Source organism: Patella vulgata, chromosome 7 (genome assembly GCF_932274485.2).
Source record: "Patella vulgata chromosome 7, xgPatVulg1.2, whole genome shotgun sequence".
NCBI classification, from domain to species: domain Eukaryota; kingdom Metazoa; phylum Mollusca; class Gastropoda; family Patellidae; genus Patella; species Patella vulgata.
Genome location: NC_065885.2, coordinates 61,248,311 through 61,273,765, shown reverse-complemented (window position 1 = coordinate 61,273,765; position 25,455 = coordinate 61,248,311). Strand labels below are relative to the sequence as shown.

Here is a 25,455-nt window from a genome sequence, read left to right as displayed (position 1 = left end):
GATTCTGGTGTCTGGCCAAAAATATCCGAGAGAGATATCCGACTCAAATCCAATATAACACAGCAAACATTAGACATATAACACATTAAATATTACAGTCTACAGAACCTCGTTTACACGGACACGCAAAACACAAGACTGTGTAAGACTATAATATAGATAGACTTTACTCACGCTCACTCACTAACCAGTAATTATAACATAAATAGTATCGTTAGACGCTGACCTTTGACACGAATTAATACATATTAGGTAATAAAGGTCAATTTACGAACCTACCTATAACCCATATGCCTACATAGTTTATATAATATATCAGGTAAAGAGGTTGAGATAACCAGTAGTGGATCTAGAAACTGCGAATAGGGGCGGGGTGGGGACGGGGTGGGGCGATTCCAAATCTAAAACGCTATCCCCAATCCCACCCACAATGAATATCATCATAGAACGCTTTACCTATATAGCTGTTCGCCGACCGTTATCTCACCGGAAAGCAGTTTTATGCAAGTTGACATAGCGAGCAACCCGAAGACGGGGAGTCGGGGGGGGGGGGGGGTCCTCGTGAGATAATTTTGAAACTTTGAGTCAATTTCCTGGCAATTGAGGTCATTGCTGGGAGCAAATTCTTGTGAACGAGAGGATCAGACATGGGGAAGAATCTCGAGATCTGCCTGTCAATCGTTATATAGAAGGATAACTCGTGTTTTCCTTTTGCTTTCGTCACTTCCGTTTCTTCAAATCTTCATTACGCATCTATCGTAGCAATGATCTCTGTGTTAAAATTATATTTGGAACGTGTTTAATCAGTTCTATCACTTATTTGATAATGACGGACACCAATGTTTTCCTTTAAATTACCACTTCTATGGATAACATGCAGCCGCCTGCATGGAGATCTCGTGTTCGCTTCCGTTGTTGGCCGAGAAAGTTCATCGTGATTTCTTGGCGTGGTTTCCCATTGTCAGTGGTACAGGATGGAGGGCCTGACAAGTCTTTCGGGTGGTACAAAAAAAACAAGGTCCCGTGTACACATTGACGTGCACGTAAAGTACCATTGAGAGTTAGAATTCGATATAAGAGTAGGCCGTAGCGCCGTTGTCCGGGCAAAATGTCCCCCATAACACACTGCATGGCATATGTCCGTCTTCATTAGCCCAGTCGGAGCAGAAAAGTAGGACGTTAAACCCCCTTTCATTTCGATTACATTAAAACAAGTAAAGCTGATAACACCGAGTCACATGTTTACACATGGGGATTTCCAATACTGACACGCATGCTCACGTGTGGAGATCATACTCAAAAAATATATTTCAAGTCGTCAAACACAATATTGTCTTCCATACATACTGTTATGATTATTTTAGGCTAGTGTGTAATTCTGTATAACGCAATTTGTTGTAATGGTGTATATTCATTTCGTGCACGTTGTATCATAAGGTCTGTCATTGAGTCAGCTGGCGTGGTTTCCATTCCCCGGTTGTGCGTGGGAAGGAGTAGGGTCGCCTGTCCAACCTCGTGGGTTTTCTCCATGTCCTCTGGTTTCCTCTCATTGCTAAAGATCCCTACGCGCAAGCGAATTATTAAAATAAAATTGAACGATATTTTAGTCCCGAAATGACCTAGATTGTGTCGAGTAGATGTTAACCCCCCTCTCTCTCTCTCTCTCTCTCTCTGGGGGGTTGGATGGCTGAATGGTTAGCGTGCGCGCGCTGTATCATAAAGTCTGTCATTGAGTCGACTGTCGTGGTTTCGAATCCCCGGTTGTACGTGACAAGGAGTAGGGTCGCCTGTCCAACCTCGTGGGTTTTCTCCGGGTCCTCCGGTTTCCTCCCACTGCTAAAGACCCCTACGCGCAAGCGAATTATAGAAATAAAATTAAACCATATGTTGGTCCCGAAATGACCTGGTTTGTGTCGAGTGGACGTTAAACTCCATTTCTCTCTCTCTCTCTCTCTCTCTCTCTCTCTCTCTGATCATGGTGTTTATCCAATCTCAATTTATACTAAAACCTCTACAGGTAATAACTATAATTGAACATTCATTAGTAACAGGAATATGTACACGTGTGATAACTGAACAACTGAACATATGTCAAAGATATAATACATATATTATTATCGGTCATTAAAACGAGCAATCATATATAATAATATTGACGTGATGTATTACTAACTAACTTCATTAATACATACATACCATTGTTTTTACAGGTGTTAGTACGAAATGACCTGGTTTATGTCGAGTGAACGTTAAACACCATCTCTCTCTCTCTCTCTCTCTCTCCCTCTCTCTCTCTCTCTACATACATTTTACCACCAGACTATAGTCTATATATTACGGACGACATAAGATTTACGAGTTAGCTATTTCATAATTTCGAGTTAACATCTCGTAATTACGACATAGTTAACTAGTAATCACGACCCAGTTAAAATAATCAGATGTTTGTTTATGTGATTGACTCCAACGGTCTTCCGTAATATGTGTACACGTGTAACTAGGTTTGTAAACAAAGTGACTCCTGGTAACACGTGCTTATTCTATTTATAGATCTGATGTTATTAAAGCTAATACTTATGTTTATCTACAGACGTTCAGGGTAAATCAGGTCAAGTGAGACGAAATAATAATGTTAAATATTGAATTGGCAAAACTAACAAAGGTAATAATTCGAGGATATTACATCAGACAGTAATTGAATTGATCCACTCTTTGTTCGCAGAATGTCAAGGTCAGCGCGCACTTGCAATTATGTACGAAAACATGGAGTGAAATTGGAATTAAGGTCTCGTCAACAAAATGTGAAGGTCACCGCGCGCTTGTAGTTATGAAATAGGTTATAACGTCCGAGAAGACGGAACCACGCCGAAACTTCCTCAACTAATAAGTTCATCGGGATTTTCATATGTGGTTTCCATTTGTCAGTGGTGCAGGATGGATGGCCTGACAAAGACAGCTGTCTAGTCGTTTGGGTGGGAAGAAAAACCGGCGTGGTTTCGATTCCCCGGTTGTATGTGACAAGCAGTAGGATCGCCTGTCCAACCTCATGGCCGGTTTTCTCCGGGTCCTCCGGTTTCCCCCCACTACTAAAGACCCCTACGCGAAATGACCTAGTTTGTGTCGAGGGGACGTTAAACCCCATTTCTGTTTCTCTCCTCAAATAACACCGATAGTAACCCCGAGACATCCGAGTTAGCTAACGAGCGGCTTACTCACTGAACCACTGTGGTCCACTTGCAATTTTGTACGAATAAATGGAATGGGGTTTAATATTTCGTCAACAAATACATAAGTCATTTTGGAGACTAACATATCAATTTCACTTCCATGTTCAATGCACGGGGGCGGGAGCTTTGCCCGGACAGCGGCGCTTCTGTCTACTCTGCCATCGATTCTAATATGTAACTGGGTGGATCTCGATTTTTTTGTTCCATCCGAACGACTAGACTCTGACAAGAGATAACAGGACTGCAATCGGGATCGAACTCGGGACTCTCTGGTCAGTGGCACAACGCCATACTCACAAAGAAGATTATACTGAGCTTTAACGTCTTCCACGTTACCTAATTCAACAGGTTAGGGTCAACGTATAGTCGTTCGGATGGAACGAAACACATTGGCATGCACGTAAAAGATCCCTTGGCTGTTAAACTTCGATATATGAGTAGACTGTAGGACCACTGTCAGTGCAAAATTTCCCTCATAGCACACTGTATGGCGTATGCCCGCTTTCATTAGCCCAGTCGGAACAGAATAATAGGACGTTAAACCCCATTTCATTTATTTCCTAATAATTAGTTGTGCAATATTTACATTTGTTTTACAAGTTTTGTATTTATTTTGCGAGAGGTGTTAATAGTTATTTATATGGCTACATGTAATGTGAACAAACAAAGCTAATATTATTTTTGTGGGGTTTGATGGCCGAATGGTTAGCACGTGCGCGCTGTATCATACGGTCTGTCATTGAGTCAACTGGCGTGGTTGTACGTGATACAGGGTCGCCTGTACAACCTCGAGGGTTTTCTCCGGGTCCTCCGTTTTCCTCCCACTGCTAAAGACCCCTACATGCAAGCGAATTATTAAAATAAAATTGTTAGTCCCCAAATGACCTAGCTTGTGTCGAGTGGACGTGACACCCCATTTCTCTCTCGCTAATATTAATTTAGAAATCTAGAATTTACACATCAAATACTCAAGAATTCAACTCTGAGGAGAGTGTATATCCTTTTTCCGTCTTCATTAGCCCGACCACAGTTAATTTCATTTACATTGGTCAGCACGTAGAAGACCCCTCGACCCGTTAACTGCTAGTAGAGTCATCGCCCTTGTTCTCGTTGTGGCAAAACCTTGTGAACATTCTAGCGACAATAGTTATCGTCCAATTTGCTTGAAATTTATACGAATTATGTCACTTAGCGAAATCTGTAGTGACTAAGGGTAAACATATATGTATATGTAAACTTAAACCATTTCTGAAATATCCTCCTTACCGTTTACAGAACACTCGATGCCACTTCTTGTTTATCCGTAAAGTCCACACAGCTAACTATTGTTGCTGTAAGTGTTGGTATGTGATCACAGCCTTAAACAAAAAATTTGTAAAAAAAACCCAAACACTCCTGACCAACAACTGACTTGACCTAACCCTAGTCATGTCGTTTCAACCGATAGTTATAATTCGTTTATTTTTGTAAGGGTCAAAAGTTTAAGATTGATATACATCATAAAAAAAGAAGGGGACTAAAATCTAAAATCAGTAGTTTGTCATTTGTATATATTTTTGTTGTTAAGGTTGACACTTGAATTTCAAACGACATTCTCCGTGAGAGGGGTTAGATGGCCGAATGGTTAGCGAGTGCGCGTTGTATCATAAGGTCTGTCATTGAGCCATTCGGCTAACCCCTCACATCATCCCGAACGCGGGTTATATAACAACACTTTCAGATTCTAATGCAGTAAAGACAAGTAAAACAAAATTTTGAACTATAAAAAAACGAAACGAAATAGGATCTGTGTTTTAATCAGATTAATACTGACCGTAAGTATTTTTCGTTATGAGGATTATTACGTATTTCGGTAGAATATGCCTTACGTATTCGACAAAAATAGAAATTTTCCTGTGTATCGAACACAATTGAATAATAGTTATGAGCGCCTGTTTGTTGTGACGTAAAAATAACAGAAATATCTGTCTCCGGCTGTTACCTACTAAACGCTTTAGTTGTCATCAAGACAACCATTGATGCGATTCCGGTAATTGATATTCAGACAGGATCCAGCACAATTAAAACATACCTTTTAAATATTGCCGAGATAAAATTCCCCCACTTTGTCCAGTGTCTGGGAGCAAAACTTGTTACTTTCGTAAAAGCGTTAAGGATACATTATGGGAGATTAGATAACGAGCTGACAGTTCTCTCTATAATAGTTAAAAACTAGATAATGTAAAGGGAATATGCTGAAAATGTTAGCCATTGAATTTCAAGCATAGCCTCGATTATCATTACTAAAGTCGGTCTCCATTATCCATTTTTGGATTTAATAATCAAATCCAGTGAAAATCCAACATATAAAATGGCATCGAGAGTTGATTATGGTTTGGATGAGTTAATTAATGTCTAATTAATAGTTTATATAACATTTCAAGCCTTAAGGGAGACCTGCAATAGGCAGATTTAGCTCTTGCATAATGTATGTTTAATAGAGAATATAGATATTATACGTACCAATCTTTCTTAGTATCCACTACATATATAATAGACTTCCATACACTTTGTCTACGATATTACTTTTGTGGAAGCAGACGTTAATATATGTTTAATAGTCATTTTCTTCCCATGAACGATATGTTAAAGGATCTAGATTACGAGATAAACTGAAGCACCAAATTCACTAAATGGACAAAAATGCACCATACAACATCACTAGAAGTAAACATACGTTTCACCATGTTTGGTAGAGTACAGACCGATTGGTATTGACGGGCCGTTAAACACCATTTCATTTATTCATACAATTTACAAGATAAAATAATGCTGATGACAGATCCACATAAATCACAAAGTTCCAACATCTCATTAAAATCTACGTTACAAATATAACAAGCTGGTGACATCATTAGGGGTTTTTCATCATATAGCCCTGATCAACCAAGCATGGTAATTAACACTCGAATCAACAGACCATGAATATAATTGTACAATATGAAACTACGGAAGTCTACAGGGCTATATACATATCACAGCTGCCTTTTGTGATTGATGAGTTGGGTTTGGGCAATTATCTTGAATGCAATAAAGTAAAAAATAAATAATGAAATGAAATGGGGTTTAACGTCCTACTGTTTCTCGAAATCTTAACTAAAGATAAAATCCAAATTTTACTAGATACTTCAATTTTGATTGGCTAAGCATTAAAATCAATCTAATATTATCCAATCATATTACTAAAATTTGGATTTTTATCTTAGTTAACATTTCGTGAAACAGCCCCTGCTCCCACTGGGCTAATGAAGACGGGCATACGCCGTACAGTGTGCTATGAGGACAATTTTGCCCGGACAGCGGCACTATGGTCTACTCTTATATCGAATTCCAACTGCCAAGAGATCTTTTACGTGCACTCCAATGTATTCATAATTATTACCCACAGTTTATTCGCGGATAAAAAATGTTAATCTTAGTGACGTAAATGTGCCAATAGGGAGAGAGAGAGAGAGAGAGAGAGAGAGGGAGAGAGAGAGATGGGTTTAACCTCCACTGGACACAAACTAGGTCATTCCGGGACTAACATATGGTTCAATTTATTTCAATAATTCGCTTTCGCGTAGGGGTCTTTAGCAGTGGGAGGAAACCGGAGGGCCCGGAGAAAACCCACGAGGTTAGACAGGCGACGCTACTCCTTGTCACGTACAACCGATCGAAACCACGCCACCAGTTGACCCAATGACAGATTTTATGATACAGCACGCACGTGCTAACCATTCGGCCATTCCCCCCCCCCCTGTACCAATAGGGATTTCCCTTTGTCATTGGTGCTGTCCGGATGACCTGGCAGGGGACAATGCCTAGTTGTTCGGGTGGGACGCCACACCGAGGCCCCGTACACAAGTTAGCGTGCAATGACAGCTGGAATTCAAAACAATCTAATTAAAACGCGGATCCTATTTTGTTTCATATTTTATAGTTCAAAATTTCGTCTTACGTTTTATTTGTCTTTACTACTCTAGGATGTGGAAGAGTTGTTATATAACCCGCGTTCTGGATGATGTGAGGGATTAACCAATGAAACGGTCTGTTACGGCGAGTTTTTGGCGTGAGGTGCGCGGAACATAGGGTAACCCACTAGAAACATCAACACTGATTGGTTAATCAACTGTCTGACGTCATAGGGCCAAAAGCCGCTCGTATATCCTCTGACGCGACCTTCCACTACGACCGATCAGATCTTCATGTATTAGAGGCCAACGAAATTATAAAAAAAAGAAAGGAAATACAGATCAAAATAAGAGTAGCTGTAGCTCCAATACACAGCACACTGTCATTTTTTAATCCCAACTTGATTTGTTACGTGTAGGGTCGTCTTAACTAATCTTAATCTGTGGACATACTTTTTAACCCTGTGTAGAATAGAGTCGGCTAACACGGTCAAGGTATCACTCGTAGTTTTTTTTAATACCCTTGCCATTGTGACGATGTTTAAAGGACAACCACCACGGTCAACTATTGGATAGATTAATTTTATTTCCTGTAACTTATAACACCCCGAGTACAAATAGATTAACCTATTAACTATAATTAAAAAGTTTTACAGAAAGTCGAATAAAAACTTGAAATCAGACGGAAGACTTGTGTGAATTCACCCTTTGAAGGATATTTTAAAGCATTTTACTATATACGCGACAGGGAAATGAATTGGGGTTTAACGGCCGCCCACCCTGCACTGACTTGGCTAATAAAGACGGACGTGCGTCAGCGTGCTAACATATTCCTTGTCACGTACAAACCGGGAATCGAAACTATGCCACTTGATTCAGTTTCAGATCTTATGACCTTATCTGGGAATCTGATTTTTATTTGTTAGTGTGTATATCATGTTGATTTGTTGTTAAAGCCCCAAAATGCCAGATTAAAAATGTAGTTTAAGGTCATACACAATCAAAAGTACTTTTGCTACAAAACAATTTGGCACAAAACTGATTACATGGACCATATATAACTTATTTAAGAGTTCGTAATCGTCGTGATGTAACTCAGGGGAGAGTACTCTTCTAAAGTTAATAAGGATTCAGACCAGTAGTAACATTTCTCCCACCGTTCATGTACGCGAGTGACCACGCCGCCGTATAAAAATATGACGACATGGCTATCCAGACACCTGGAAATAGCGTGGAATTATATGGGAAGAATTGTCATTTGAAAACTCAAAGTTAATTACGTATCTGAAGAAATGTATCATACATTTGGGTGGGGTGGATGACCGAATGGTTAGCGCGTGTGCATTGATTCATAAGGTCTGTCATTGAGTCAACTAGCGTGGTTTCGATTCCCCGCCTGTACGTGACAAGGAGTAGGTTCACCTGTCCAACCTCGTGGGTTTTCTCCAGGTCCCTTAAAAAAAAAAGAAAAAAAAACAAAACATAAATCACTTTATATGACATTAATATGTGCTTTTAGACCTAATTTCGTCTATTTTAAGGTGCCCTTTAAGCTCTTACATAATGTATCTTTAATATTATTTTTTAACCATCTTATCAATGTCAGGTGGCGTGGTTTCGATTCCCAGGTTCTACCTGACAAGAAATTGGGTCACCAGTCCTGTCCAACCTCGTGGGTTTTCTCCAGATCCTCCGCGTGGCTAAGTGGGTAAGACGCTAGCTCGCTAGCCTTGAGGTCGGGTGTTCGATCCCTGCATTGGCCGAGAAAGTTCATCCAGATTTTCCGGCGTGGTTTCTCCTTGTCAGTGATGCAGGACGAAGGGCCTGACAAGGACAGCTGTCTAGTCGTTCGAATGGGACGAAAAACCGAGGTCCTGTGTACATATTGGCGTGCACGTAAAAGATCCCTTGGCAGTTGGAATTCGATATAAGAGTAGGTCGTAGCGCCGCTGCCCGGGCAAAATTTCCCTCATAGCACACTGTATGGCGTATGCCCGTCTTCATTAGCCCAGTTTAGGAGCAGAACAGTAGGACGTTAAACCCCTATTCATTTCCAGATCCTCCAGTATCCCCCTCTCTCTCTCTCTCTCTCTCTCTCTCTCTCTCTCCTCTCTCTCTCTCTCTCCCTCTCTCTCTCTCTCTCTCTCTCCCCCCCCTCTCTCTCTCTCTCTTCTCTCTCTCCCCCCTCTCTCTCTCTGTCTCCCTCTCTCTCTCTCTCTCTCTCCCTCTCTCTCTCTCTCTCTCTCTCTCTCTGTCTCCCTTCTCTCTCTCTCTTTCTCTCTCTCTCTCTCTTCTCTCTCTCTTCTCTCTCTCTCTCTCCCCCCCCCCCCTCTCTCTCTCTTCTCTCTCTCCCTCTCTCTCTCTCTGTCTCCCTCTCTCTCTCCTCTCTTTCTCTCTCTCTCCTCTCTCTCTCTCTCTCTCTCTCTCTCTCTCTCTCTCTCTCTCTCCCTCTCTCTTATCTATGTGTTATCAACTGGTTCAAGGTTTTCCTATCTTTATCAAAAAAGTTGTTTATCAATAACACAGAGATGAAAAATACGTTTTAATATTAAATATAGACATTTTCTAGATGAATATGAAGACTTTATATGGTTTGTATCTATTGTTTGTCTGTGTTGTTGCTAGGCAACCAAATATTCTGTTTATTGTAGCCGATGATTTAGGTAAGCCCGATTTTATTCAAATTAAAGGGACATTATGTAAGATTTAGATAAAGGGGTGGTCGTTCTTGCTATAATAGTTCAAAAATAGATAATGCAAAATTAATGTATTGAAAATGTCATTCAAATTACTTTATTTCGAGCGAAGTTATCATCAGTGGTTGGAGTTTTGACAATATGTGTGCATCGATCGTAACCACCGTACTGGTCATTTGAGTCTTAGCCTAGCTTCTCCATTTTAAAATTAAATCATTAAAATCGGAGCCACCCGATGATACCGAGGGTTGATTATGGCCTTGTCATGTTAATAAATATCTAATTAATAGTTTATACAAGATTTCAGGCCTAAAGAAAGATCTGCAACATGCAGATTTAGCTCTTGCATAATGCAGGTTTAACCAAGTTTCTTGATGGATCGTAAGGGAAACAAATTAAATACATCCTATTTATCTATCTGTTTACGTTCAAACCTTTGAAATACAGAGTTCCTGAGTTTGTGGACGTTATTCAAATGAGTGTAGGGGTCGTGGTGGTTCAATGCGTAAGACAGGAGGACCCGAGTTCGCTCCCATTGTTGGCTAAGATATTTCTTCGGGGTATAACGTTATACTGTATATATAATGCTGTATACTTAGCGGCTCGCTAATGCCCCCGTCAGACCGGGATGACGTCCTTACTGCGCTGCTGAGACCGTACGGCTACCAGAAAATACACAAGGTCGCCGGCAAACGTGAACAAACAAAATTACAAACTTGAAAAAAGTCGTATTCTCATAGCTTTCCAGTTTAGATCGCAGAACCTTGGCGTTTGTTTTGCAAATACTCAAAATAAACGCCGTGACTCGGCGATCATTTGCGACCATGGTGACCACAGCATGATAGCTGACGTTTCCACCACGCTTATGACGATCTTAACGCGCTCTAATACCATTTTCCATCGCCGTAGCAGCGAAGTAAGGACGCCACCACGGTCTGACGAGGGTATAAGCTACTTGTGGGTATATATTTCGTTGTCTGGCAAACTATGCTTTACATTATAGGATGGAACGACATTGGTTTTAGAAATCCAGATATGATAACACCAAATATGGACAAATTGGCCAATCAAGGTGTTATATTTGAATCGGCCTACGTTTTACCAGTATGCAGCCCGTAAGTACCTTGGTGGCTTGAGGGGCCGAATGGTGAGCGCATGCATGCTGCATCATTTGGTCTGTCATTAAGTCAACTGGCGTGGTTTCGATTCCCCGGTTGTACGTAACAAGGAGTAGAGTCGCCTATCCAACCTCGTGGGTTTTCTCCGAGTCCTTCGGTTTCCTCCCACTGCTAAATAAAAACCCCTACGCGCAGGCGAATTATTGAAATAAAATTGAACAATATGTTAGTCCCGAAATGACCTAGTTTGTGTCGAGTGGACGTTAAGCCCCATTTCTCCCTCTCTCCGTAATTACCTGACAAACACACTACTATTTATAACGTATGGAACAGGTGAGTGGCTTAACTGTGGTACAGAAATGAAATGAAATGAAATGGGGTTTAACGTCCTACTGTTATGCTCTGAACTGGGCTAATGAAGACGGGCATACGCCATACAGTATGCTGTGAGGGAAATTTTGCCCGGACATCGGCACTACGGCCTACTCTTATATCGAATCCCAACTGTCAAGGGATCTTTTACGTGCACGCAAATGTGTATACGGGACCCCGGTTTTTCGTCCCTTCCGAACGACTAGACAACTGTCCTTGCCAGGTCCTCCGTCCTGCATCACTGACAAGGGGAACCACGCCGGATAACTGTGGTACAGAGCAGATGCCATAATAGAAACATCTATTGAAATAGCTTCCTTGACAATGTGAGAGAGAGGGGATGGGGCGAGGGACGTCCACTCGACGCAAACTAGGTGATTTCGGGACTAACATATGGTACAATTTTATTTTAATCATTTGATTGAGGGGAAAAGTTATTCTAGCAGTGTGAGGAAACCGGGGGACACAGAGAAACCCCATGAGGACAGATAGGCGACCACACCCCTTCTCACATTGAAGCTTGGGATGGAAACCATGACAGTTGAACCAATGACAGACCTTATAAGGTATCGCAACTCAGTGAGACTAATAATAACACATTATCTGTTAAACATACATTAGACAAGAGCTAAATCTGCCTATTGTAGGTCTTTCTTTAGGCCTAAAATGTTATCTAAATTATTAATTAGACATTAATTAACTTATCCAGACCACAATGAACTCTAGGTGGCATCGCTAGGCTGCGATGTTTATTGGATTATGTTCCGATTTGCTGTTCGACTTCCATTCATAATTAAATGAAAAAAAGGATAATCGAGACTATGTTTTTTTATCGCACCGACTTTAGTAATGATGATCGAGACTAGGCCCAAAAATTCATTCGCTAATTTGACCTAAAATTTTCAGCATATTCCCTTTACATTACCTGTTTTATTTTTTAACTATGATAGCGAGAACTGTCAACTCTTTATCTAATCTCCCATAACGTATATCTAAATAAAAACTGTATTATTTAATTTTATTTTATAGATCACGAGCAGCTTTTATGTCTGGTATATACCCGTTTAAATCAGGACTACAAGTAAAACATCTTTTATTTAAAGTTGCTTATCATCATTTTCATTCAGGTCAAAACACAGATCCTATTTCGTTTCGTTTTTTATAGTTCAAAATTTCGTTTTACTTGTCTTTACTACACTGGGATCTGGAAGAGTTGTTATATAACCCGCGTTCTGGATGATATGAGGGATTGGCCAAAAAAACGGCCTTTTGGCTTGAGTTGCATGGAACTGTGGGTAACCTACTAGAAACATCAACACTGATTGGTTAATCAAATGTCTGACGTCATAGGATCAAAAGCCGCTCGTAAGACCTCCGATGCGACCTCCCACTACAGCTGGTCAGATCTTCATGTAGTATTGGCCATTGAAAGTATAAAAAAACCGAAACAAAATATAGATCTGTATTTTAATCAGATTGGATAATATTAAATTTTTCACGGCTTTGTCCCAGCTAAAATGGACGCAAATTAATTTGTTAAACATACATTATGCAAGAGCTAAATCTGTCTATTGCAGGTCTTTCATTAGGCCTGAAATGTTATCTAAATTATTAATTAGACATTAATTAACCTATTCAGACCATAATCAACCCTAGATGGCATCGCTAGCCTGCGATGATGAGCCGATTTACTGCATACCTTTCCTTAACGATTTAACGATTAAATGGATAATCGAGACTATGCTGTTTATCGTACTGACTTTAGTAATGATGATCGGGGCTAGGCGGCAATTTCAATCGCTTAGTTCTCGGTTCATAGTGGATCAATTTGAATGAAATTTTCAGCAAATTGCCTTTACGTTATCTAGTTTTTAACTATTATAGTGAGAACGGCCAAGTCGTTATCAAATCTCCCATAATCTATCTTTTAACATTTTATTAGATATCGTTAGATAATTTATCAGTTTAAAATCAATCGGATTAAGTAGAGATCCATCAAAACACGTGATCGGGAAGTCAGTAATGTATTTATATATAATAATATATATCTTGTAGCATGTGGTCATACAACCGAAACAGAATGTCTGTCTGCCTTTAGATATAAAAACTCTACCCCAACATATGAAACAAGTTGGTTATTCCACCCACGCTATTGGCAAGTAAGTTGTTTCGTGCTATTGGGGGATCACGGTGACTAAGTGGGTAAGACGCTGGCTCGCTAGCCTGGAGGTCGTGTGTTCGATCCTTGTATTGGCCGAGAACGTTCATCCAGATTTTTCGGCGTGGTTCTCCCTTGTCAGTGATGCAGGACGGATGGGACGAAAATCGAGGATATAGGAGTAGCGGTTGTGCCGCTGCCCGGGCAAAATTTCCCTCATAGCAAGTGTATGGCGGATGCCCGTCTTCATTAGCCCAGTAGTTCTATACACGCTATCGGCAAATAAGTTAGCCATTCTACCCACACCAACGGTTAACTATTCGACACACGCTACCGGCGATCAAATTGTGCATTTTACCCACGCCATCGGCAAGTGAGTTGTGCATTCTAGACACGCTAACGGCAAGTAAGTTGTGTATTTTGCATATGCTATCGGCAAGTAAGTACTATTGGTTTGTAACCGGGATAATGAAGATGGACATACGCCATGCAGTTTACTACTAGACAAATGTAGCCCTGGCAGTGACATTTCCTCACAGGCTTAAAATATCTAAAGTTATTTCACACACATGCAATTCGAATAATTTCGTACAATTCGAACACGACTAGACCAGGTCATCAATCCTATACCCCTGACACGGGGGGAAACCAGACCGAAGAATTAAAAGTTACCTTCTCTGCCAACACCCGGTTTTAAGCCTGGCCCCGCTGGTTAGTGAGCCAACACCATTCTCACCGAGTCACGGTTCCCCTGGGAAATACACGTGCATAAACTACAATCACTGACTCCCATTGTCTCACTCAATATCGATTGACCGTTTTGTATTCTTTAGCGGAGGGCCCGACAAGGACAGCTGTCTAGTCGTTCGGATGGGACGAAAACCCGAGGTCCCGTGTACACATTGGCGTGCATGTAAAAGATCCCTTGACAGTTGGAATTCGATATAAGAGCAGTACCGCTGTCCGGGCAAAATTTCACTCATAACACACTGCATGGCATATGCCCGTCTTCATTAACCCAGTTCGGAGCAGAACAGTAGGACGTTAAACCCCATTTCATTTCATTTCATTTCATTTCTGTCTTCTTCAGGTGGCATCTAGGGTTTTGTAATTTAAATTGTACTCCGACGTATCGAGGGTTCGATTCCTTTCTCGGATATTATAATGCTAAAGAAGATTACTACACGCATAAAGCAGGTAACTATAGTTACCAATTAAGAAGTGTTTTCAGACGAATTATTTACCCCTGAATTTGATTATTGCCCTTGTTTGAATATTCACGTAAGGGTATGCTAAATCTATTTGTTAAGGCCAGCTCAATTTTCTTCAAGGCCGCTGAGATATAAATAAGTTTAGGGCACGTGATTGCTGGCGAGATTGTAGATTGCGGTTTAATCACCGAACAGAGTGATATACGAACACAGTGCACCCCATATTTAAACATATAAGACAGACTGGATCGACAGGATCGAACAATTATATGACAGTCATTAGGGGCGGATCCAGGATTTTCAGAAGGGGGGGGGGGGGCGTGCTGCCCCCACTTGGTTGGGAGTGCGAAGCCCGGCCCTCGGTGGGCGGACTGACGGGCAATCAACCAATCAACCGGCTCATTTCGGAGTAAATTACGACGGGGAAACACTACCATTTTTAAATATTTTTATTCTCCTTTCCCGCGAGAATATATGGGACAAACAATTGTTCGCCACCGCCACCGCCGGATGCCCCCCCCCTCCCGGTTCCTTGGATTCGCGACTGGTCATACAACATAACATGTTAACACCTTCTTCACACAGCACGCCATTCTTCAATAATCAGAGGTTTGTAAAGATTACATCGAGGGGAAAACTAATAACATTTCCTTTCAGAATTTGATGAATATTTCAGAATAGGGATAAGTAGTAGGGTGACGAGGTTTTTATATGTTTCAGGTGAATTCTTTGATCTCCATGACGATGAACGTGCAGCAGTAGAATATATAGGACAATATTCAGCGGTAAGGTCTAACCGTCTTTCAATTTGCCATACGTCATACAGTGTGCTATGACGTAAATTTGGCTTTGACAGCTGCTCTACTACGGTCTACCTTATTTTGTTTCCCAACTGCCATGGGAACATTAACTAGCCTAAATGGTATGCACGAAATCATTGTTTTTTTGTACCACCCGAATGTAATTTTCCTGACCCCTGAGAAGGGGAAAGGAGTCTTCTAGTCAAACACGGGAATTGATTCCTGGAAGTCTTGGTTTGTGAGCCAAAACAACATATTAAAAATTGGTTACAAAAATATATAAAGGTGTCGATTGAATTAAATTTGATGTGTTGATTTGTGATCAATTTTCGTGAACTGAGCTTGCTGCTCCATTCATTTAGCCAACGAGAGAGAGAGAGAGAGAGAGAGATAGAGAGAGAGAAATGGGGTTTAACGTCCACTCCACACAAACTAGGTCATTTCAGGACTAACATATGGTTTAATTTTATTCCAATAATTCACTTGCGCGTAGAGGTCTTTAGTAGTGTGGGGAAACCGGAGGACCAGGAGAAAACCCACGAGGTTGGACAGGCGACGCTACTGCTTGTCACGTCCAACCGGGAAATCGAAACCACGCCACCAGTTGACCCAATGACAGATTTTATGATACAGCGCGCTCACGCTAACCATTCAACCATCCAACCCCCCTTTTTGTCCATAAAAGTTTGAATCTATGAACAGTTGTTGTCTTTTGTCTATGGAAAGTTTTTGTCTATTAACAGTTTTTCTTCGCTGATAGAGCTCAACAAATCATCAGAAAACATGATAAAGAAAAACCACTCTTTATGTATTTAGCTTTTCAAAATCCACACGGACCCGTAGAGGTAGGTTTACTATAACGTTTTAAAGTTGCAATTTCATATTTTTAAGCTATATTTAATTATATTTTAAAATTTATCAAAATAAAGCCTTAAATAGATGGTATTTATAAATAGCCCTACCTTGTTAAAGAATAATCCTATTGATCCTATAATTCACTATTGCCAGGTGAGAAATTGGCAAAAATATCATTTTCAACTTCAAATTCAAACGTTTGACGATAGCTATTCCATGGGGAGAATAGAAAAACAAGGGAGGTAATTGTGTTATTATTTCCGGGGGTCAAGGTTTTTAAGTGTGAGAAAGATAACCTATGATCATATAATATAGTAAGTTGACAACCTATTGAGCAAAAGACATAGAAAGAATTATGTTTTGACTTTCTTAGAAAATATGAAATTCTCGCTTTAAATGATAAACCAAGCCTTGGTTTGGAGGAAATTGATTTGAAATACGTGAACGATCTGTCTTGTACCTTTAACGATATAGTAATCCAAGATTCTTTTTATTTTATAGGACGTCAAACCCTGCTATTGACCAATATCAGAGTGTAACTGATTGATGAACCCGGGAGCAGTAATGGTTGGGGAAGGGTGGGGGGGGGGAAGAGGTACAAGTTTTGCCAACTTTTACATTTACATTCCTCAAACACCAAATTTTACATTTCTTTCCAGGTACCCAAAAAGTACTCGGACATGTATCCACATGTAATGAATCTAGGAAGAAAGATCTTATCAGGTGGGTTGATGGGCAAGACAATACATAATGTAGATGTTGACTTTAAGCGGTAGAAGGGGATGGATGCTCGACCTTCGTTTTTTTTGAGGATTAAGATATGGAACTATGACTGCTATATGTATTTTACGATAGGTATGGTGTCTATTTTAGATGAAGTATTGGTAATATGTTATATTATAGGCATGGTGTCTATATTAGTTGAGGATATTGGTAATATGTTATATTATAGATGTGATGTCTATATTGGTAATATGTTATATTATAGGTATGGTGTCTATATTAGTTGAGAATATTGGTAATATGTTATATTATAGATGTGATGTCTATATTGGTAATATGTTATATTATAGGTATGGTGTCTATATTAGATGAGGTTATTGGTAATATGTTATATTATAGATGTGATGTCTATATTGGTAATATGTTATATTATAGGTATGGTGTCTATATTAGATGAAGCTATTGGTAATATAACACAGACATTGATAGACGAGGGAATGTATAATGATACTCTAATACTATTAACTGCTGACGTAAGTATATTATCAATATGTTTTATAGTTGAGGGGGTTGTGATAGTCCGGGGAGAGAATCCCGAGTGTGAATCCCTGCTTACGTTAAGACAAAAAAGAGAGAGTAATGGGGTTTAACGTCCACTCAACACAAACTAGGTCATTTTGGGACTAACATATGGTTTAATTTTATTTGAAGGCGACCCTACTCCTTGTCACGTACAATCGGGAATCTAAACCACGCCACTTGACTCAATGACAGATCTTATGATACAGCACGCTAACCATTCGTCCATCCACCTCCCCACACCCCTTTGCGTTAAGTAGAATCCAGTAGTCACTTAGCAGGGCTGATATATGGGAGTCGTTCAGAAGGTACGAAAATCGATTACATTTATACTATTCAAAAAAAGTAGGGGATATTTGATTTTTAAGTGTTATTAAAGTCACCTAATGAAACTGACGAAGAAACAAATGACAAAATGAAATGAAGTTCACATTAATCGATTTATTCCAAATGATCGTTAGACTAAGTAAGGCACAGACTGACCATTATAAGGGTAAAATGATACCCGGGGTCAAACAGCAAAGTTACCACAGCATCACAACCAAGTCAGTAACGGGTAAATCCTCCTCTGTTTGCCAAACAAGCATTGATCCGACGTGGCATACTCCTAATGAGACGTCTAAGGTCATTTTGGTCCAGATTGTCCCATTCCTGTTGCAACGCAGCAGCAAGTTCTTGGACATTGGCAGGACGTTGTTGACGTTGACGTAACCTCTGTCCAAGCATGTCCCAGACATGCTCGATGGGGGAGAGGTCGGGACTCAGTGCTGGCCAAGGTAATGTGGTGATGTTCTGTTGTTGGAGGTAACCTGTAACGATCCTGGCCCTGTGACATCTTGCGTTGTCATCCTGGAAGATGAAACGGCGGCCATGACGTCGTGCGAACGGCACAACATGGATGCCAAGATGTTGTCCCGGTAGTACTGGCCTGTAACACGCCCTGCAACAACATGTAAAGCCGTTCTTCCAGCAACAGTGATGCCTCCCCACACCATAACAGAACCACCCCCAAATCGATCATGTCTGATGACGTTAACGTCTTGGAAGCGCTCGTTTCGACGACGCCACACCCTCCTACGTCTGTCCAAAAAATCAACAGTGAACCTTGACTCATCTGAAAACATCACATTGCTCCAGCGTCGATTATCCCAGTGTTGACGATCCCTACACCAACGACGTCTTGCCTGAATGTGATGATCTCTCAAACAAGGGATCACGCGAGGACGTCAGGCGCGAAGGTGACCCCTATGCAGTCGATTCCGAATCGTCTGGCCACTCACTCTCACACCAGTGTCTGTTTGAAGACGAGCGCTGATCTGATTTGCTGTGATGACACGATTTCTCAAGGCCAAGGTACGGATAAATCGATCCTGGGCTTGAGTTGTCGCCCTTGGTCGACCTGAGCGTGGTCTGTCCTGTACAGATTGTGTATCACGGTATCTGGACCATAGCCTGCTTATGACAGACTGAGAAACATTCATCGTCCGCGCCACAACCGCCTGTGTTGTGCCGATCTGTAGCATGCCAAGGGCACGTAACCTTTCATTTTGGGTAAGCCGACGCATATCAAAATTTGTTTTCTGGTCACTAAAACAATTAAACTGATGTTTCCACCCTGGAATTCAATGCCACAATGACTGTAACATTCAAAGTCAGAGTCGTGCAAATCTTGGGTTGGACCCCCATGATGATCCCAAGCATCACCTGCATTCCATGCGGTAGCTATTGGTGCGTTTGGGCGTCACATGTAACTGGAAATGTTTCTTCTGTTAGGTTCTATAGTGACTTTTTTCGTAGTCATTTGCATATTTTAGTATTATGCCCCCAAAATCAAATATCCCCTACTTTTTTTGAATAGTATACATCCTTTATCCACTGTATGGGCAAAATCCCCCTGTTTCGCATTGTACAAGTAACCATAGAAATAAAACTTACCATACGTTTCGTTTAATCCCGTTATGTCGAAGTTCGCCGAGACAGGAACCTTTATTCGAGAAGAAAATAGTTCGAGTAAAGCATTGTGTAACCATTGTAGAATTGGACGAAGAGAAGGTGAACACGTCGCCCTCCAGGCAAAATTACCCTCACAGTACATTCCATGGTGTATATAACTCTTCATATTACCGGTTGATGCGTTACAGCAGAACGGCTGTCTAGTCGTTCGGATGGGACAAAAAACCAAGGTCCCGTGTACACATTGGCGTGCACGTAACAGATCCCTTGACAGCTGAATTCGATATAAGAGTTGGTCGCAGTGCCATTGTCCGGGCAAAATTTCCCTCATGGTACAATGTATGGCGTATGTCCGTCTTCATTAGCCCAGTCGGAGCAGAAAAGTATTACGTTAATCCCCATTTCATTTTGATTTTTATTTTAGAATGGCGCTGAACCTATCAATTACGGTAACAATTATCCCTTACGAGGAAGTAAACATAGTTTGTGGGAAGGAGGAACACGTGTTACGTCATTTATGGCGGGAGTTGGTTTACAACAAACAGGTATCAAATATACAGGGTATGTATATTACACATATAATACACGATTATCTCTACAAACTATGACACATACCTTCTTCGTCTGCATTTGCGCCTGATAAGGTGCGTAGCCCAGTCGTTCGGATTGGACAACAAAATCGAATTCTCACGTACACGTGGCAGGTGGAATTCGACGAAAAGTAAGCGGAAACGCCGTGATCCTTCAAGAAATGTTCCTCATAGCACAATTCATGGCGTGTGCCCTTTTTAATTATCCCAGTTGGTGAAAAACAGTAGGACGCTTTACCCCATTTATTTATTAAAATGCCTGACAAGGACAGCTGTCTAGTCCTTCGGATGAGACGAAAAACCGAGGTCCTGTGTATACATTGGAATGCACGTAAAAGATCCCTTGGCAGTTGGAATTCGATATAAGAGTAGGCGATAGTGCCGCTGCCCGGGTAAAATTTCCCTCATAGCACACTGTATGGCGTATGCCCGTCTTCATTAGCCCGGTATAGGAGCAGAACAGTAGGACGTTAAACCCCATTTCATGCCATTTCATTTCTGTCTTCTTCAGGTGGCATCTAGGGTTTTGTAATTTAAATTGTACTCGAGTTCACAAAGCATTCTCAGGCTTAAGTTAAAAATTTACTCAAAATTGTTCGCCTTATTTTAACTAAAGTATAGCCATTTATAGAACGTTTATTGTTTTAATGTATCAAAAACATCAATAAGAAACTATGTGCAAAGTTTTTTTGTTTCTGGATCAAAGATATTTCTCAGAAACAGTGATTGAAGGTTGAGTAAATTCTTAACTTAAGTCTGAGAATGCTTTATTTGTGAACTTAGGGCCTGGTTGTTACTACAGCCGATAATGACATTTTATTTACTATCAAAATTAAAATCATACACAGCCCCATTGTTTTAGTTCATCGAGTTCCGTTTACTTATTTTAGATTGATCCACGGTGTGGATTGGATGCCTACTTTATTAGGAGCAGCTGGAGCACCTCAAGGTACATCTTCAATAGAAGGCTTAATCTCGCTTTAACTACGTACATCTTATTAAGCCCTTCACGTAATAATCTCATTAAAATACAGATCCTATTTCGTTTCGATTTTTAAAGTTTAAATTTTCGTTTTACTTGTCTTTACTACACTAGGATCTGGAAGAGTTGTTATATTACCCATGTTCTGACTGATGTGACGGATTAGCCAATGAAACCGTCTGTTACGGTGAGTTCTTGGTGTGGTGTGCACGGAACTGTGGGTAAACCGCCAGAAACGTCGACGCTGATTGATTAATCAATGTCTGACTTCATAAGGTCAAAAGCCGCTCGTATGACACTAGAAGCGACCTTCCACTACAACTGGTCAGATTTTCATGTAGTGTCGACAATCGAAAGTATATAAAAAAGAAACAAAATATAGATCTGTATTTTAATCAGATTGTTTATGTAATACCCTGCATATTTCGTCACTAATTTTGATTGGCTGCTGACCCAGTTGGGGACCTCTCAAATTCCTCGACAGAAACTATCATCGCGAAAAGCAGTCTCGCGCTTTCCAGCTAAAATGTCTACTTGGGATAATTGAGTTGCAAAATTTAAGGTTCCGTCAATGTTAAGGTTTCTGTGGAGGTCGCCATGTTTGATTTGAGTCTGTTTGTGCCACGGCCTCTGACTTCACAACGCTACTGTTCACGCGTCTGCGGTAAGGGAGATAACGTAGCTATAAGTTCAGGAATTTCAGACTAATGTACCAACGGCTAGATGTTGTAAAACTGGCGGTCGTTGCTTCAGGTACATGCTCAAGGTAAGGATGAGGTCGTGTGAGTAAAAATAAAACCATATGACCCTGACTCACTAACCAGAACGGCGAGAGTTCGATCTCGGTGCTGGCTTAGAAACTTCCTTTCAATCTGGTTTCGCAGTGCAAGTTGTTCAGGACTGATGGCATTGCAAGCATAGGGTATGTAGTTGTTCGGATGGGACGAAATACCGAAGGTTACACACGTACTATTTGACGTGCACGTAAAGGAACCACTCATAGCACACCCTGTGGTGTAGGTCGCATGACTTGATGTAGAAAAGCAAGATGGTGTTGCATTTAAAGTTTGTGTAAATCGGGGGATCACGGTGGCGAAGTGGGTAAGACGCTGAGTCGTTAGCCTGGAGGTCGGTGTTCGATTCCTGCATTGGCCGAGAAAGTTCATCCAGATTTTCCGGTGTGGTTCCCCCTTGTCAGTGATGCAGGACGGAGGGCCTGACACGGACAGCTATCTAGTCGTTCGGATAGTACGAAAACACGAGGTCCCGTGTTCACATTGGCGTGCACGTAAAAGATCCCTTGACAGTTGGAATTCGATATAAGAGTAGTCCGTAGTGCCGCTGTCCGGGCAAAATTTCCCTCATAGCTCACTGTATCGCGTATACCCGCCTTCATTAGCCCAGGTTGGAGCAGTAGGACGTTAAACCCCATTTCATTTTCTTGTGTAAATCGTGAAGTAATTCTGTGGGGGGACAATACTATTTACTGAGGATTCGCATAAAGAAATTGATAAAATAGTCATGGACATTACAGTTGCAGGCATTGATGGAATCAATCACTGGGATTCTATAAGACAGAATCTAGCATCTGGAAGAAGAGAATTTATTTATAATTTAGATGATTTTTATATTCCAACACAAGGTCATGCTGCTATCAGGTACCGTGTTTCTTTCTGTTGATTTAAATCAAAAATAAACCAGTGAATTAAAGGGATCTATTATGTTATTTTGAGTGGATAGCATCAGCTCGCCACACACGTGATTTATTCCATGAGTCATGCAGGGGGATCACGGTGGCTAAGTGGGTAAGACGCTGGCTCGCTAGCCTGGACGTCGAGTGTTCGATCCCTGCATTGGCCGAGAAAGTTCATCCAGATTTTCCGGCGTGGTTCTCCCTTGTCAGGGATCCTTTGACAGTTGGAATTTGATATGGGAGTAGGCCGTAGTGCCGCTGTCCGGGCAAATTTTCCCTCATAGCACACGTCCTACTGTTCTGCTCCTAACCTGGGCTAATGAAGACGGGCATACACCATACAGTGTGCTATGAGGGAAATTATGCCCGGGCAGCGGCGCTACGGCCTACTCTTATATCGAATTCCAACTGCCATGGGATCTTTTACGTGCACGCCAATGTGTACACGGGACCTCGGTTTTTCGTCCCATCCGAACGACTAGACAGCTGTCCTTGTCAGGCCCTCCGTCCTGCTGAAAGTTAATATTGGGTTATACTGGTATAAGTTGTATTATATTTCAGAGTTGGTGACATGAAGTTAATCTTGGGTTATAATATTTCAGAGTTGGTGATTGGAAGTTAATATTGGGTTATCCTGGGACATTTGATGGCTGGTATAAACCAATGAATGAAACGGAAGATACGCCATTTTACGAGATGACTTGGGCGTCTGGTGATAAACCTGCGAGGTTATTTAATATCGCTGGTAATATTCTATCAACTGGATCAATGAATTTCACAGCTAGAATAAGGACCGCAGTGACACTGAAACCCTTTTGTTTACTGCCAGGTTCCCACTGTCGTGCGATGCCTTACGATATGAGTGTCTCTATTGAGTCTGGGGGATCACGGTGGCTAAGTGGGTAAGACGCTGGCTCGCTAGCCTGGAGGTCGGGTGTTCGATCCCTGCATTGGTCGAGAAAGTCCATTCAGATTTTCCGGCGTGGTTCCCCCTTGTCAGTGATGCAGGACGGAGGGCCTGACAAGAACAGTTGTCTAATCGTTCGGATGGGACGAAACACCGAGGTCCCGTGTACACATTGGCGTGCACGTAAAAGATCCCTTGACAGTTAGAATTCGATATAAGAGTAGGCCGTAGTGCACACATTGGAGTGCACGTAAAAGATCCCTTGACAGTTAGAATTCGATATAAGAGTAGGCCGTAGTGCCGCTGTCCGGGCAAAATTTCCCTCATAGCACACTGTATGGCGTATGCCCGTCTTCATTAGCCCAGTTAGGAGCAGAACAGTAGGACGTTAAACCCCATTTCATTTCATTTCATTTCCCTATTGAGTCTGGGATCTGGTACGTCACCGTACGTGCACATACGTTCGGATACGTTTCGATACGCTCAACACGATTGCTACGACTGACCACAATATATGACAAGACCTGATAGGATCACCACGATTACTCCACGATTAAAAACCATCATTTCAATCGTAGCACGAATCGTGATAGTGGGAATCTAGCATAACCGCGGACAATTTATCGACCAGCTTTATCAACATGTGGTCATGAACGATCATCTTATTCGTTATAATGCACACGAGGGGGAGGAATTGGGGGGGGGGGGGTCTTCATTCCAATACTTCGTTTGTGGGATTCTAGCACTGGAATTATCGATCATCTTTTGTGATGGATCTCAGATATCCCTCTTGTCACTGGATTTGATTGTAGACAGAAAGGTTGGGCGTTAAACCCTATTTCATATTACTGCTTTGTGAACTTTGGTTTTATTAACGTTTTTGTATACTATAATGTTTGTTTGCAGTCCCGTACTGTTTGTTTTGTTTATTCGTTGTTTGCCAGTTATCCTGTATTTACCTGTTGTTTTAGATGATCCTTATGAATATTATGACGTAGCTGACCAGAATCCTGATATCGTAGCCAATCTAACAGACAAAATAAATCAATACAGGAAATCCATGGTTCCTGCCATGTATCCGGCAGATGATCCACAAGCAGATACCATTGCTAAACAAAATGGCGATTCGTGGACTTCCGGTTGGTGTTGATATCATGTACCGTGAAAAATATTGTATAAGAGATGAATAAATAATATAGACTGGAATGGAAACGGAATGGAATAAGGGTTTAATGTATCGTCACCACGTCCCCGCTCACGGAATGGAATTGGAGTTTAATCTATCGTCACTAAGGAGTAGAGTAGCCTGTCCAACCTCGGGTCCTCCGGTTTCCTCCCACTGCTAAAGACCCCTACGCGCAAGCAAATTATTGAAATAAAATTGAACCATGTGTTAGACGCGGACGTTAAACCCCAATTCTTTCTTCTTTCCTTTCTCATCAATTTTGATGGGAATAGAGTCATCGAGCACAAGGACATGATGACCCATGATTTTGTATGAGGAATAAGATCCCGTCCGGGCCACCCAAAAAACAATATTTATATGTGTGTGCGGGGAACGGGGTGCAGTGGCAGTCCCTCCCAGTGCCACCGGGTAATATTGGACTGTGTGAAACATGAAAGAGTCGATTTGTGGCATATCTGACCCACGGTATATGT

General features: G+C 41.3%; 1 protein-coding gene across 1 annotated transcript; it reads left to right on the top strand.

Annotated features, from left to right (window-relative positions):
- The first annotated feature begins 9,734 nt into the window (after positions 1-9,734).
- LOC126827896 (arylsulfatase B) lies at positions 9,735-24,946 on the top strand. Its single transcript, XM_056102330.1, has 12 exons — positions 9,735-9,822; positions 10,859-10,970; positions 12,375-12,426; positions 13,401-13,475; positions 16,258-16,359; positions 17,029-17,092; positions 17,528-17,625; positions 20,049-20,185; positions 21,105-21,163; positions 22,731-22,854; positions 23,492-23,634; positions 24,768-24,946. Exons 1-12 carry the CDS (start codon positions 9,735-9,737, stop codon positions 24,944-24,946), a joined length of 1,233 nt encoding a protein of 410 aa, XP_055958305.1.
- The last annotated feature ends 509 nt before the right edge of the window (positions 24,947-25,455 follow it).

Excerpts from the sequence above, each read along its gene's own strand:
- LOC126827896 (XM_056102330.1), top strand. The coding sequence starts at position 9,735 with ATGAAGACTTTATATGGTTTGTATCTATTGTTTGTCTGTGTTGTTGCT. Across the intron at positions 22,855-23,491 it reads CAAGGTCATGCTGCTATCAG|AGTTGGTGATTGGAAGTTAA; the intron begins GTACCGTGTTTC and ends ATAATATTTCAG. Across the intron at positions 23,635-24,767 it reads GAGGTTATTTAATATCGCTG|ATGATCCTTATGAATATTAT; the intron begins GTAATATTCTAT and ends CTGTTGTTTTAG.